We start from the raw sequence: 15,957 nt of genomic DNA on the forward strand, positions 1-15,957 counted from the left end.
AGAGTCTATGCTGGCATAGCCCCCTTGTCTAGATGCAGCCTACCACCAAATGAAGCATTTTTCTGTCTGCCTGTAGGAACACCACCTTCCCGAATGATATTAGATAGGTTGAGAGCAGCGCACTTCTGTCAATATAGCTGTATCTACATTTTTTTCCATACCTAATGATCAATATAGCTAAGCCGATATAACTTTTAAGTGTAGACACAGAGTTGTGCTTCATCCATGTAAAAATGTATCTTCAATTTCTAAGTTTAAAAAAAATCAAACTTAATTGTTCTAGTAATGTTTACGTACAGCCTGGTCCAGTAGCAATGTAAAAGTGAATTAGCATAATAGGCATTATCACCAGTATTTGAGCACCTGCCACAATAAAATACTCAGCCTGAATGTTCATACCATATAGGAAAAGTTATTGTCACAACTAACATACATTTTCTGTTGTCCTTAATGTGCAGTAAATATTTGGACTTCAGACTCTCTTGAATCAGAACGTTGCATTTTCGTGGGTGTAGTCTCAAGTGCTGGTTTTATTAGAGGAAATAGTTTTGGTGCCTTGTGGCAGTGTGGTTTCTGTGGCTACAGTTCAGAAATGTGAAGGTTGAACTACAAGCAGGAGGGTAACACAACATCTTTCCCTTTTTCTCCAAGTCTTTCATCAGCCTGTGAACTGAGCAACTTGAATTGAAATTTCTGAGTCTTTGGGCAGTTTCTCTATTTAGTTATGTCTTAAGCAGCAAGTAGGAGAACATTTGAGAGAGTCTTAAGGGGGACACTAGATTCTGGTTCTCAAATTGATTGATTCTTTTGGATTACTTTAAGATTATGCTAGCTTGTTATCTTGCATTATGACTTTCACTTCTCAGATGTATGTGAATTGAGGGATCTTTTAGTAAAATAATAATTTGCAGCTCTCATTCATTTTACCGAGGAGTTATTGTAATTACTCCCTTCACAGATGAGGAAACTGAAGAACAGAGAGGTGAACTGATTCCCCCAAGGTCACCCAGCGAGCCAAAGCGAGCAAGAATAGACCCTATGCTTCTGCAGACCCTAACAACTGGGGCAAACTGCCTCTTAAAATATTAAGCTTTAAAACAAACGAAAGAAGATTTAGCTACCAGATGTGCAATCACATAACACGTAGCAAAGGTTTATGCTCAGTGCTGAGCTTTCTGCCTCTCTGGCTCTGAAGAGCTGTGGCTTCTGTGAGTGATTCTATTAATAAAGAAGCTGCCCCTGCAGAGGAGGAATAAACCTCCATCCCTGAGATGGGTAGTTTACAACAGTCTCTTTAAACACTAGCAATCTGAGGATATTTGGTCTTTACTGGGCTTTGACAAGCTTTGTGTTTACACATACCACTCGGTATTTCCTGGTTGTAGTTGTGCATATTGTTTTATCTCACTCTTTTTGCCCATTTCTTGGTAGTATTTAGCTTTTTCCCATGTACCATGCAAGAGGGAGGTGTGTATGTGAGACAGGGGTGGTTCTATCTGACTTTGCAGATGGCTGTAACTACTACCTGTAAAGCCACTAAAACTTTAGTCATAAAAAAATTAATGTTCCTTTTTTTAAAAGGCTCAAATATGATGAGCTACTATGACATGCATGTGCTAACCTTCAGTACAGAAATAAAAATAACTTGCTAGATATATCTTCAGAATTGGGAGAGAAATATCTCTAACAATTTATTATATGTATTATCATACCATCAGATTGTCTTGTGATTGCCACTCTCTAGTGTTATGAACCTAGTCTGCTGATGTTTTCCAAATCAAACTCTACATTGGAAATAAACTTCTGATACTTAACTTGCCCACCATTCACCTTAATGCCCTTCACCTCAGGACAATATGGGATCTGTACGCAAACAGTGAGCAGTGTACATGTTCTCTTTTCATGTGGGACAACACAAACCTGGAATTGAATCTGCAGGTCAAATGGAAGTCTAGCATTCAGATTAAATGAGACAACTTCACACTGCACAAAACGTTTAGAACAAGGAAATAGTGTTTTACATAAAACTGCTAGAAGCGCAATTTGACTGTCAATCCTTTCTCATATGAAGGCAACTGAAGATTATTTTCATCTGCCCTTGGTGCAGTTATGCTTCTTCATCCCCTGACCCTCTCCTTTCCAGTAGACTTGTGATTCGTTTAAATTAGGCACAAGCCTTTACAGCTGGAAAACAGCAGTTGTTGCGTTTGTATCTAGCCCACAGAAGTGACCATGTTATCTATTATCCTTGATATTAGTTTAGGTGGGACTGTTATCCTCCCCAGTCTTTGTCCTCATATTAAATAGTTTATTGCCTATCAGGAAGTTGCCTGTTCCAAGGCAGTGGAATGTATTCTTTGTTCTCTATAGGTTTGTCTTGATTAGGAAATGTGGTTGAGTCTCGGCCAGGCTTAGGCTGTTGAGTCTAGGCCAGGCTTAGGCTATGTCTACATTACTGACCTTACTGCTGTACCGCTGCAGCTGCACCATTGTAAGGTCTCCGGGGTAGCCACTGTATGCTAGTAGGAGAGAACTCTCTTGCCAGCATAATTAAACCACCCCCAATGAGTGACGGTAGCTATGTTGTCAAGAGAGCACCTCCCGCCAACATAGAGTTATCCACACTGACACTTTTGTTGGTGAAACTTATGTTGGTCTGGAGGGTGTTTTTTTTCACACCCCTGACTGACCAAAGTGCTAGTGGAGACAAAGCCTTAGTTGACACATGCTAGCTAAGCCTGACCTGAACTTTGCCTCTTCCATAGATATGCAGGTTAACACCTCAGTTTATTTAATCTGTCTTGAGTTTAGAATGTGACTAGCTAAAGATGTTACCCTATATCTACATTAGGAAAAAGGTCAATTTCAGGTCCAGCTTAGTGTAGGTTGGCTAACTTAACTTAAACTCCACCTCTTCCTACTGTAACCCTAAAGGAAAGTCTAGACTATAGTTGTGCTTCCGTTTTAATTTGAGTTAAATGATCATCAGTTAATTTAAAATAACGTATTTTTAAATGCTAACCTAGACACTCCACAAATGTTTGTTTCGGAACACAAATGTTTAAACCAAACGAGACACATTTGTGGAATATCTAGGTTAGCGTTTAAAAAGGTGGGTGTGAACTCAAATGAACTGATGATCAATTAACAGGACCAAGACCTCCATGTGCCCTGAGATCATACTTAAGTTATCTTTTTATAGAACAAGAACATTCCCAGGGTCAGTGTGAGCTATGAGAAACAGTTTTGTGTGTCCTATAGGCAGCGATGAGCTGCCAAAATATTAACAACTGGTTCCCTCCTCCTCACCCCACGAGGGACTCGTGCTCCCCAGGACCCCTGCCCCATCCACCCCCCTTCCCTGTCCCCTGCCTGCCCCCTGCCGCCCCATCCAACCCCTCCTCTCATTCTTGATGGCCCCTCGGGACCCTGCCTCTCTGTCCCCTTACTGCCCCTGGAATCCCTACCCCTGAATGCCCCCCACCGTCCCATCCAACCCCTACTCCTTCCTGACTCTCCCTCCCTTCCCCCGCCAGGACCCTTGCCCCCATTCAGTCCCCCTGTTCCCTGCCCTCTGACCGCCCCGACACTAATCCTCCCCCCCAACTCCCCTGCCCTCTATCCAACACCCGCTCCCTGCCCCCTTACCGCGCTGCCTGGAGGTGGGGGCTGGACTGGAGCCACTCAGCCAGAGCCAAGGTGCTCGACCAGGGTCGGAGCCAGGGCACCCAGCTGGCCAGGCCCGGGGCCAGGCCGAAGCCGCGCTGCCCAGCTGGCCGTGGTCAGGCCCGGGTCCAGGGGCCGGGCCGGACCAATGCCAGCCGGTCGGGGCTGGGCCAGAATCGCGCCTCCTGGCCGGCCGAGATCAGGGCCAGAAACACGCCAGCCGGGGTCGGGGTCAGGCCTGGGCCGAAGCCGCGCTGCCCGGGAACGGGCTCAGGGTCCAGGCCGGAGCTGTGCGGCGCTTGAAGCCCTCCTCCTGTCCCCACCTCCCTACCCCAGCTTACCTGCAGGAAGCCGCTGCTTCCTTCTCAGCTCTCCCAGGCTTCCCGCGTGAACAGCTGATTCGCAGGAAGCTGGGGAGGGGGAGGACAAGCTGAGGTAGCATTCAGGGGAGGAGGCAGAGGCGGAGTGAGGTGAGCTGGGGCCGGGGGAAGGGCAGGGAGCTGCTGGAGCTTTTGTTAAATTTAAAAGCCCTTTTTGAACCAATTCTAAACCAACCTGGTTCAAAAAGGGCTTCTAAATTTAACAACTGGTTCCCGTGAACCGGTGAGAACCGGCTCCAGCTCACCACTGCCTCTAGTAGTATGCATTGATTAAAACATTGCTTGTTCTCGTGAAATTGCTTACACTACAGATACTGATGTACAATAGCTGGGTAACTAGAGACTATTTTACTGTGTGTATCATATTCTTGTTTCTCTTATGTTTAAGCATCTGTATATCTGACATTTAAAGAACATAAGAACGGCCATACTGGGTCAGACCAGTGGTCCATCTTGCCTAGTATCCTGTCTTTGACAATGGCCAGTACCATATGCAGTTCTGGCATTTGGTACTTTAGGGACACAAGCATGAGTTTGCTTCTCTGATCATCTTGGCAAATATCAAATGGTGGACCTATCCTCCATGAATGTATCTAATTCTTTTTTGAACTCATTATAATTTTGACCTTCAGGCCATCCCTTGGCAATGAGCTCCACAAGTTGACTACATTGAGTGAAGAAGTACTTGCTTATGTTTGTTTTTAAACCTGCTGCCTATTTCAGCAGGTGACCCCTATTTCTTTTGTTATGTGAAAGGGTAAATAACAGTTCCCTATTCACTTTCTGTGTACCATTCATGATTTTGCAAATCTCTTAACATATCCTCTCTTAGTCGTCTCTTCTCTAAGATGAACAATCTTTTTAATCTCTACTTGCATGGAATCTGTTGCATACCCCTAATCATATGTGCTTATCTTTTCTGTACCTTCTCCAATTCTACTATATATATACTTTTTGAAATGGAGCCATCAGAACTGCATGCAGTATTCAGTGTGTGGGTGCACCATAGATTTATGTAAAGGCATTATGATATTTTCTGTCGTCTTATCAGTCTCTTTTCTGTTAGCCTTTATGACGGCAGCTGCCCATTAAGCAGGTGTTTTCAGAGAACTACCCAGAATGACTCCAAAATCTCTTTGTTGAGTGGTAACAGCTAGTTTAGACCCTGTGGTTCTGTATGTGTAGCTGGGATTATGCTTTCCAATATGAATTGCTTTGCACTTATCGACAATGAATTTCATCTGTCATTTTGTCATTGATTTTTATCCACCCTGCTAAAAAGTATGGATCTCACCAATATCCTCTGCAGTAGAGACCGATACAAAAAATTAATTTAGCTTCTCTGCAATGGCCTTGTCTTTCTTGAGTGTGCCTTAGCACCTCAGTTGTCTGCTGGCCCTATTGACTGGCAGACTTCCTGCTTCTGATGTTATTACATTTTTGCTGTTTTTGTGTCCTTAGTTAGTTGCTCTTCAATTCTCTCTTAGCCTGCCTTATACTTTTACATTTGACATGGAGGTCCTAGATTTTACTCAGCCTAAATTTTACCTTGTTGCCTGCAGAACCAAAGGATTGTCTAAGAAACAAAATAAGCACCCCTGGTAGCTGTCTTATTGGAGTAGCTAAGGATTGAGTAGTCAGATTTTATGCGCCTTTCTATTTTCCTTCTTAGGATTTGACTTCCGATTTTTAAAGGATGACTTTTTGCCTCTGTCTTTTTTACTCCGCTGTTTAACTGTGATGGCTTTATTTATTTTTTTTAAGTCCTCTTACTCCTTTTTTTGGGGTGTGTGTGTGTAGCAGATATACATTTAGTTTGAGCCTCTATTATGGTGTTTTTAAATAGTCTCTATGCAGTTTTCAGGCATTTCATCCTTAACGGTTTCTTTTAATTTCCATTTAGCTATTTAATAGAATAGTTTAGCTACTCAAAATCGGACACCTGTTTTAAATTCTGTAATGAATTCTTCATGTCCCTGATAAACAAAAATCAATTGGTTCAACCCACCTGTAAAATAAAAATTGTTAGCTGGTATCAGAGAAAAGTATGTTGTCTCTAAGTTTATTCTGTTGTGAGAGCTGAGAGGAAGTGAGGGAGACTCAGTGTTGGGTTTCACAAAAATAAAACTAATGGTATATGAGGAGCTGGTCAGGACAAATTGTGTTGTTTGGAGTGAGCAATAAGAGTGGTGTATGAAGGTATTTATACTGCTTTATGTTTGGCTACGCAGAGGCACAGAGAACCTTGAACAAGAAAGGAGATAAGTTTCCACAAGAACTGTTTTATGACTGGGAGATATAGCAGTAGGCTGCAGAACAAAGACTGGAGAACAGACTAGTTGTTTATTTACATAAAGCGAATGGGAATGAACTGGTGTTGAGAGTGAAACTGAGTCTTATTTGTTCTCTTTTGCAGAATTTGTGACACATTTTCTCGTATAGATGGTCCCTTGGATGTGAAAGTTGAAAATTATTTTTCAAAACTGCAAATAAAAAATTCTTTTTCTCAGAAGTGTTGTGTACCTTAAACACTATCAGAAATGTGGAAATAACATCATTTATAGCATGACTGATTCAAGATTTGGTGTCTTAAAAAGAAATAATAAACTGGCATGTAACCTGAGATTGTAGTGGTGTTTCTTCATAACTGCTATAAATGCTTTTCAGGCTGCGTAGTGGAATAGGCTCCTTATTGATTTCCAGTAACATTGGTGTGATTGCAGAGGGTTCCCTGAAGTACAAGTATTTATGTATATATAGCTTATCAGTGGTGGAGGCCAGCTTCTGGAACGGGGTTTGGAGGGAGTAAACGACACATGTTTGGCTATTGGTGGGCAGCCCTGCACTCACCCAGCAGTGGCGGCTCCTGTCCCGCAGGATCTGGCTCCCCACTCTCAGTGTTGCAAGCTGGCACATAGGGTCTTAAAGCCATTTAGTTTTGTCCCTGGCTCTCTGTTCTGTTATGATGCTCTCCAACCCAGTGTGAAAATTTGTCTTTATACCTCGTTTTGCCAGTTGATTGAAAAGGCACCACACACACCTCTAAAGGCTGCTGTGGGGAGTACGGGAAGTTGCCTTCCTATCGTTCCCCACATCGTATTACCTCCGCCATTGCTACTTATCTGTTTTGCTGCCTGATTTCTGTTTAAAATTCCTGGTTGAGTCTCAAACTGACTGGTGACATAGGTAGCTGAAATGTGATTTGAAATAACAACTCATTTTTTATGTGATTGTGACCGTTAATTGTCCTTTTCCTCTTTCTTCTCCTCCAGATCTGGACTCGGCAGGATCGCCAGTGTATTCTCAATGCCTTAGCACAGTTATTAGTGGATAAAGAATGTACTCTACTGATTGGTCGTCAGTTTCGACCAATCCTGCTGGATTTACTGGAAAGAAATGCAGAAGCCATTAATGCTGGTGGTCAAATCAACCATGATCTGCATGAAAGGCTTTGTGTAGCAATGAGCAAGCTCATTGGCGACCACCCTGATGTGCTTCCGTAAGTAATGTGATGTCTGCTTGTGTGATGTTGGAGCTTGAATTGAATTTGAATTTCTTGAATTGAAACTCTGACTGAGAAAACCGAAAGTTTTAAATTAAAGGAAATGTTTAAATGAATGTCTAGCAATGTCTAACACAGGGGTCGGCAACCTACGGCACACTTGCCAAACACGGCTTGCAAGCCGATTTTGAGTGGCATGCAGCTGCCTGCCATGGTCCCGGCCCTCAGTACCCGCCTCCCCCCGCTCTCCCCTAGGGGGCCAGGAGACAGAAGCTTGGTCCTGTGGTAGCCAAGCTTCCCACCGGCCCTGCTTCTTCCCCCAGTGTGGTGCTTTCCTGCCCCTCCCCCTCTCCTTCCCTGCGCCAATCAACTGATGCCCTAGCGAGGGGGAGGGGGAGGGAGAAGAGCGGCAGCCTGCACACAGCTCCGTAGAGGATGCAGAGAGGTAGGGACGGAGCCTGGGGAAGGGGGTGGAACAGGGCATATCCCTTCCAGCCTCCTACCTTGAGCCGCTCAGGACAGTGGGCTGGGAGCACCCCTATGAGCCGAGCACCCCAGCATTCTGCCCTGACCCCCCCCAACAATCAGCCTTCTGCCCTGCACCTCTCATATCCCCCAGCCCTCTGCCCTGACCCTTGAACCCCCCCACACCCAGCCTTCTGCCTTGAACCCCCGCACACCTAGCCTTCTCCCTGCACCCCCCACACGCCCCAGCCCTCTGTCCTGACCCCCCACACTCAGCTGTGTGCCCTGCACCCCTCACAGCGCCAGCCTTCTGCCCTGAGCCCTCCCACACCCATCCTTCTGCCCTGCAACCCCCTAATACCCAGCCTTCTGCCCTGCAACCCCCACACACTCCAGCCCTCTGCCTTGATCCCTGAAACCCCCCCTCCCACACCTCAGCCTTCTGCCCTGAACCCCCCAGCCCTCTGCTCTGAGCCCTAAATCCCCCCAGGTCTGGGATCCCAGCCGCAGGCCCCACTCTGTCCGCTGCCGGTCTCGGTGAACAGAACCCCAGGCTGGCAGTGAGCTTAGCAGGCCGGCGGCGTAAGATCAGCATTTTAATTTAATTTTAAATGATGTTCCTTAAACATTTTGAAAACCTTGTTTACTTTTACATACAACAATAATTTAGTTATATAAAATAGATTTATAGAAAGAGACCTTCTAAAAACATTAAAATGTATTACTGGCACACAAAACCTTAAATTGGAGTGAATAAATGAAGACTCGGCACACCACTTCTGAAAGGTTGCCGACCCCTGATCTAACATGATACGCATCTTTTCCAGTGATTGAAATGAAATAGAAAAATGTCTAATGTGCATGATAGAGAGTTATGTGAAAATTATTCATTGGCTAAAATTTTCAAAATTATGCATCTAAAATTAGGTTCCTAAATCCAAATTAAGACCTAAATAAAAGTGGTCAATATTGGTTCAGCAAATTGGAATTAACCTTCTCTTGACCAGAGCTTAACACTGATTAGTGGAACTGGTGCTGACCACTGTTTGTCCTTGTAATCTGAATAATCAGCACTAGTCAGTTAAACTAACTACTGACAAATAACTGCTAACATGGTTGTGTGCAATGTGATGGTGGTGGTGGTAGTAGTAGTGTTGTTCCCAGGATACAGTAGAATCTCAGAGTTACGAACACTTTGGGAATGTAGGTGGGTGAGGTAATATCTTTTATTGAACTAACTTCTGTTGGTGAGAAAAAGCAAACTTTTGAGCTACAAGAATTCTTCTTCAGCTCTGGAAAGGAGAGTCAGGGCTGATCTACACTGGAAACTTACACCAGCTTAGCTACAGCTCTCAGGTGTGTGAAAAATCCACCCCCCTGAGAGATGTAGCTATGTTGACCCAATCCCTGTGCAGACAGTGATAGGTGGATGGAAGAATTCTTCCTTTAACCTAGGTGCTGTGTCTTGGGGAGGTGGATTAACTACAGCAATGGGAGAATCCCTCCTGTTGCTGTAGTAAGTGTCTACTCTGAAGTGCGATAGCAGAACAGCTGTGTCTATGTAGCATTTTAAGTGTAGCTATAGGCTTCAGAGTGTCATAGATAAATACAAGGTGCAATATGTTAAGTACTTATGCTAAGCAGTCTATTCCACCTTGTATTTAGCTGTAATGCTTTCCCAGACCTGAAGAAGAGCTCTGTGTAATTCGAAAATTTGTTTCACCAACAGAAGTTGGTCCAGTAAAGGATATTGCATCATCCACCTTGCTCAGATAAAATGGTACTATTTCCAATTGTAGAAAAGGCTTCAATTTACCTTTGGTTTTCATTGTACCAACAATTACTGTTTCACGACTTCTGTGGATTAGAATTCTTTTGTAGATTGTTTTCTGTGCTATTACTTGGATATACATATTTGCCTAGTTTAAGGTCTCCGCTTATCTCTCTCTAAGGTTTGCTCTGAGGTATTTTAAGGATACTTCACCAGTGTTCCAAAGACTCTTCCTGGAAAGTTCTGATACAAACACAGTCCGATATGGGCGCAGACGGATGAAGTTACGGGATCTCATGGAGGCTGCTTACCTATTCCTCCAACAAGAGCAGTCTGTATTCCGGGAGTTGTGGGACTGGAGTGTGTGTGTTCCACTGCTAAGGAGTCATGATACTTTGGTCCGCTGGTAAGTTTAAATCCAAAAATCTTTTCCGTTCAAGGACAAGTGTTCTGAATTTCTCCTAGCAGCCTTCACTTTAAGGGGAAAGATGAGAGTAATCTTCAGCAATACCAGACAAAGAATGCGCCACTCCTGGAGGAATTCTGCACCACTGTGCAATGCAGAATTTGCCCAGAAATCCATGTTTCCCCTGCAGAATTGGGACTGCTGGTGGTCACTAGGTGCCGCTGGACTCTGCAGAGCCCAGCTCACAGTGAGCAGAACACCCAGCCTGCACATTCTGACTGCCTAGCTTGGTCCTTATTCTCCTCAGAACAGGAGAGGTCCTGGGATACCCAGCTCTGGCCAATGGTGAGGAAGGGCAGGGTCGCACCACACTATGTGCCCCAGTGGGACAGTAAAGTAGCTAGGGGGAGTAAAGGCACTGAGGGTGGAGGTTTGTGGGCTGGGGAGCATGCTGTAATTGGGCTCTGGGGAAAAGGGTGCGGGTGTGTGGGTTGGGGGGGGGTGTCCAAGGTGTTGGGCTCTGAGGAGAGTAGGGTACAAGTGTCTGGGCTGGGGGGTGCCATGCAGCTGAGCACTGGGTGGAGGGGAATGCAGGTGTCTTGGTTCTGGGGGCTCCACCCATCCCTGCACTACCCCCCAACTGGAACTGGTTGTCGTAGGGCCGTGGTAGTCAATAGGTGGACCATGGGCTAAATCCAGGCCACCAGATGCTTTTGAATAGACCTCAAAATGTTTTTATTTGCTTATTATAATGATTGTTGTTGTTATTTTTGTATTTATTTTCTCTGATGTCTGGAACTTGACTAGACCTTGACCAAGAAATTTGGGCCTTGACAAAAAATAATTGACTACCCCTATCGTAGGGCTTTCTTTCACTCTCTTCTCCTGGGGGAATCTTTTTTTGTGTATATTGTCTGTATTGTTGACATTTGTTGATGGGTATTTTTAAATAAATTACCAAAATATTTCAAACTGGAGTGATTATACTGTGTTATTTTGACAACTAAAATATGTAGAATTTTTAAAAATTGCAGAATTTAAGTTTTTTGGCCCAGAATTCCCCTACGAGTAATGTGTTAAACTGGAGTTCAGATTTCATACGTCTACCAACATCTCTTAAGAAAAAAGTCTTAAGTTTCAGTTAAAATAAAAACCATTAACTTTTTAAAACATTAACGTTTCTACTGTAAAATGGAGGAAAAAGCCCCACCCCCCCACCTAAGTTTGTAAATTATGATAAAGCACACAAAGGACGGCTCCTCTAAGCCTGGTGCATCACTGAGAATAGAAAGTGCAGTTGGTGGGTGATGAACCAAGCTTAGAGAGCTGTCCTTTCTGTGCTTATACTCTTGCCTCAGTTCCTTTTCCTTCTGATGGCACTGCTGTTCAGTAGCCCAGAGCTGCCACTTCTTCCAGCGAGTGCTTGTAGATCAGGGGTCTCAAACTCAAATCACCATGAGGGCCACATAAGGACTAGTACGTTGGCCTGAGAGCCGCATCACTGACACCTTTTCATATAAAGATACAAAAGCCCGTGCCCCGCCCTCACTCCACCTCTTCCATGAGGCCCTGCCCTGCCCCGCCCCCATTCCAACCCCTTTCCCAAAATCTCCTCCCAAACTCCACACCCCCGCCCCTATTCCAACCTCTTCCCCAAATCCCAGCCCCTGCCCCCCTCTTCACCTATTCTCTTGAGCGCGTGGCTCCTCGCCCCTCCCTCCTGGAAAGTGGCAAGGGCCTGAAGGTGGGCAGAGAAGCAGGGACATGGCGCACTGGCAGGGAGGGGAGGTGGCAGGTGAGGGGAGCTTGGCAGGCCGCAGCAAATAATGCCACAGGCTGCATGTGGCCCGCGGACTGCGTGTTTGAGAACTCTGTTGTAGATCATCTTGTTCTGCCTTGAATTTCCGAGCTGTGCCTGCACATGTTCCTCACACCAGAGCCCAAGGAAGTCAGTGAGCTCTCTTTGGGTCCAGGAAGATACACAAAACATTCATAGCACCTTTTGATAAGATCCAAAATGATCTGAAAGGTTGGGAGCTTGCTTACTGTGGTGATAGTTCACAGATCAGTTTCAATAGCTCTTCATCATGACTTCTGGTCAAAGTGACCCCTGGATAATGGAGTGAAGAAAGGTTAACTGTCCCAATTTTGAAAAAATACACTATTACACTAAATTCTCTTGACAGTAAGGCATGAGATAAGGTTATCGTTGTAGAATTATGGTTGATTTTCCGGAGCAGGTTTACATGGCTTTTTTACAGTAATTTTGGAAGGGAGAAACTATCTTATTTTAAATTGAGTGCTAAGCCACTCTTCCTCTGGGAGCTTTCCTCTTTCAGCCTCACTGAACATTGATGGTGGTCAGAAAACGAGAACTGACTAAACCTGATGAAAAATGTATTTGCCTGTAAGATTTTGTACTTAACGCTTTTTAAGTTATATATTCATTATTTGAACAGGCAGCTGCATCTAGTTGTAAAGTCAAAAGATTTGAAGTGGTTTTAGGATTCTGTTAACACTGAGCCTTGAGCTAATGTCTTGATCTCTTGATACTGTGGTCAATCTAGCTGCTGAATTAGATGAAAGACAGATCTTATAGAAAGCCACATCCTCTATTTAAGGTCAAGATACCCAAGAGATGTTTCTGTTTAAAAAGTGCACCCAATTATTGTCTGCTGTAATATACCCTACTTATAGAAAGGTTTGTTACACTGTGAGGCACATTGTTTCAATATACCATGACTTGAGTCAGTTTTCTCTAGAGGAATATTTCAGATTATTATACTGTAAATAAAGACACTTAAAGAACATTCAGTGAAGTGAGGCAATAAAATATGAAACCGGACACAGTAAATGGTACTACATATTTGCCCTGGGTAACAAACTTTCATAGCTTATGATACAAAATTCATTGTCTCTATCAGTTATATGCCAACAGGCGAGTCTTTTTTCTACTACGAGTCAGACAACACATTCTTGATCTATAGCTGAATTGTAGTTGGGGAGGCCAGTTCTTTTTCTCTGCCAACTCCTCTGTGGGAAAAAGATGTACAAGATTCTTCTTCTGTAATTTTGTGTCTTTATTTATGAATCAGAATCACAAAAATAGGTTTCTGAAGAATCTTTTGAAACCTATTTTGTTCAAAATGTTCTTTGCAGGTACACTTCAAATTGCCTTGCTTTGGTTACATGCATGAGCGACGAGCACAAATTATCTTTCCTTAAGAAGATCTTCAATCCGGATGAATTAATACGTTTCAGACTAAAGTAAGATGAATTTTTACATTGAATTCATTGCATGATTAAGTATATTTGGTGTAAATGGCATCCAACTGCAATAACGAATGTGGGTACTAATTTGACAGGCTACTGGAAGAATCACAGATGTGGAATGTAGAGAGAGCCCTTGTTTTGGCCAATCCAGATACATCTCTTTGGCAGAGAGAGAAAGGGCTGCAGTACACACAAGGAGACATTGTATCAGGTGACCTCTCTGCAAATGTAATAGCAGTATGTGGAGTTGTGCTACCCAGGCAACAACTTGTGCCCAAAGAACAGGTAGGTACATCCTTTATAGAATCATAGATTATTAGGACCTCAGGAGATTATCTAGTCTGACCCCCTGCTCAAAGTAGGGCTAATCACCAAATCACCCCCTCAAGGATTGAACTCACAACCCTGGGTTTAGCAGGCCAATGCTCAAACCACTGAGCTGTCCCTCCCTGCCTCCCTCCTTGATTGTGGCCTAATTATTAAAATGTGAATGTTAAGAATTGACCTACCTTTGTTAATTTCTTAAATGAAGTTGAATGTATGTAGTTCTTGTGGCAAATTTTATTTCAAGCTGTGCCATGCACTAAGTCACTATAAAGTGGAATGTTGGTACTTCAGAGGAGCTGTGTACTCGAATGAAGTAGTTTAGAGGTTAACATGGTGATTGTTCTATTTTTATGTATCAGTTCTTGTAAGCTGGCTCTGAGAGAATGTTCAGCAGCTGCTTTTCAACTCTACATAGTATCTCCTTTCTAGGATCCAGAGGCTTTCTTAAGAACATGGAGTCATGGCCTAGCCAACAAGGGGGTTCAAAACAGTCATTTTTACCTTCACGGAAATGATTTTTATACCATCTGAGTTTATACCTTCTCTTTGCCAGCAGTTGCTCCTCAAAATAACACACATTTTTAAACATTTATTTTTTAAATAAATTAAAACTTACTCTATGGAGACTGCCACTTTCCTGCTAATAGACAGGAAAAGAGAACAAATTGGAAAATATTTCTACACTTAAATTGATAGGAAAAGCATGTCCATGTTCTGCAGAAAGAGTCTGCCTCCAACCTGTTCTCCCCATTCCCACCCTCTGTACTTCTTGTAGCTTCAGCCAGCACTCTAGACCACTCCCCAGACCACCTTTCTTGCTTTCGCTCTAACCTGAGTTCAACTCCTGACTCTGTTCAGCTTTAGCACAAGTTGTTTAATCTAAAAGCACTGTTCTGGAGAAGTGTGTGGAGAGCATCAGTTTTTCAGCACTTCTCAAGCAGTGTGGGAATCAAGGAGACAGAATTTTCAATTTCTGAATTTCCTGGGCTCTGTCTAGTAATAAAATTACAAGCAAAATAAAACTGTATTGATCGTCTTATCAATTTTTGTAAGTAATTGAAACTTATTTAAAATAGGAGTTCAAAATACAACGTTCTTCACATTTTCAATGAAGGATAAGTTCTATTTTCTGTTCTAACTCCTCTCTCCTTGCTTGCCAGGAAAATGGCAACTTCTGTGGAATAAACTGTAGAAAAGTTAAGAATGAGTTGATGATTCATTTTATACCCTGATTGGAAAATATAACTTCCCTTTAAAAAGTCTAAATGCACTAAAATAATCTGAGTAAAAGATGGTGTATAATATTTGGTATATTGTTTTAATGGTCATACACCAGTGAGTTTAGTGGCTCCACGAAGTTGTCTATGCAAATATGAATAGATTCAGCACTTTAATCTCATGAATAAGGTTATCAGTAAACAACTGCTGTTGGATTATGGCAAGGCTTTGTCCTGTAATAGGGAGCTGCTCAAATGACTTCATCTGCTATGTACATCAAATGATTTTTTTTAATAGGTAAGTCTGATATATATTGGTGGAACATTATCACTCTACCATTGTTGCATCTGTAGTCTGACTGGTTTTTTAGAGCAAATTAGCTCATGCATACACTTTTATAAATTGTATATTTTTATTGTAGGTTTTTGATGGGTTGAATCTGTATTTTAATACTAACCATTAAATATTGTTTGTTCAATCTGCATTCTCAATGACCCATTATATCATTTGGGATAAGCTCCTAGTTAGAGCTATACAGCCGGCATTTTCTAGTATTCAGACTAATTTTTATGGATGCAGCATTGGAGCATTCCAGTAATATTGTACACAACTCATCTATGAATAAACACTTCAGTATGGTAACTCAAGTTCTCTACCCTAACAGGAAAGTACCATTAACCATTTTGTGCTGGTTGAATCTACCTGCATGAATCTGCAAAACCTTGCGATGGCAGTAGCTTTCCAGAATCCTGTATTATTAGAGGGACCAATAGGATGTGGCAAAACTTCTTTAATTGAGTATTTAGCAGTCATTACAGGAAGAATGAAGCCCCCTCATATTCTGAAAGTTCAACTTGGAGATCAGACAGACAGTAAGGTAATGGAAGAATATTCCTGCTGTTTGGGAAAGGGTAAACTCATTTATGCTCAACAGTCAAAACCCCATCCT

General features: G+C 42.9%; 1 protein-coding gene across 1 annotated transcript in view; it reads left to right on the plus strand.

Moving 5' to 3' along the window:
• Positions 1-15,957, plus strand: part of MDN1 (midasin AAA ATPase 1) — a 171,553-nt gene that overhangs the window by 5,262 nt on the left and 150,334 nt on the right. Inside the window, exons 2-6 of the mRNA XM_050949353.1 lie at positions 7,319-7,545; positions 9,966-10,190; positions 13,350-13,457; positions 13,556-13,748; positions 15,673-15,885. Coding sequence (XP_050805310.1) covers positions 7,319-7,545; positions 9,966-10,190; positions 13,350-13,457; positions 13,556-13,748; positions 15,673-15,885 — 966 coding nt within the window. The remainder of the gene's footprint in view (positions 1-7,318; positions 7,546-9,965; positions 10,191-13,349; positions 13,458-13,555; positions 13,749-15,672; positions 15,886-15,957) is intronic.

This window comes from Gopherus flavomarginatus, chromosome 4 (assembly GCF_025201925.1).
Source record: "Gopherus flavomarginatus isolate rGopFla2 chromosome 4, rGopFla2.mat.asm, whole genome shotgun sequence".
NCBI classification, from domain to species: Eukaryota; Metazoa; Chordata; order Testudines; family Testudinidae; genus Gopherus; species Gopherus flavomarginatus.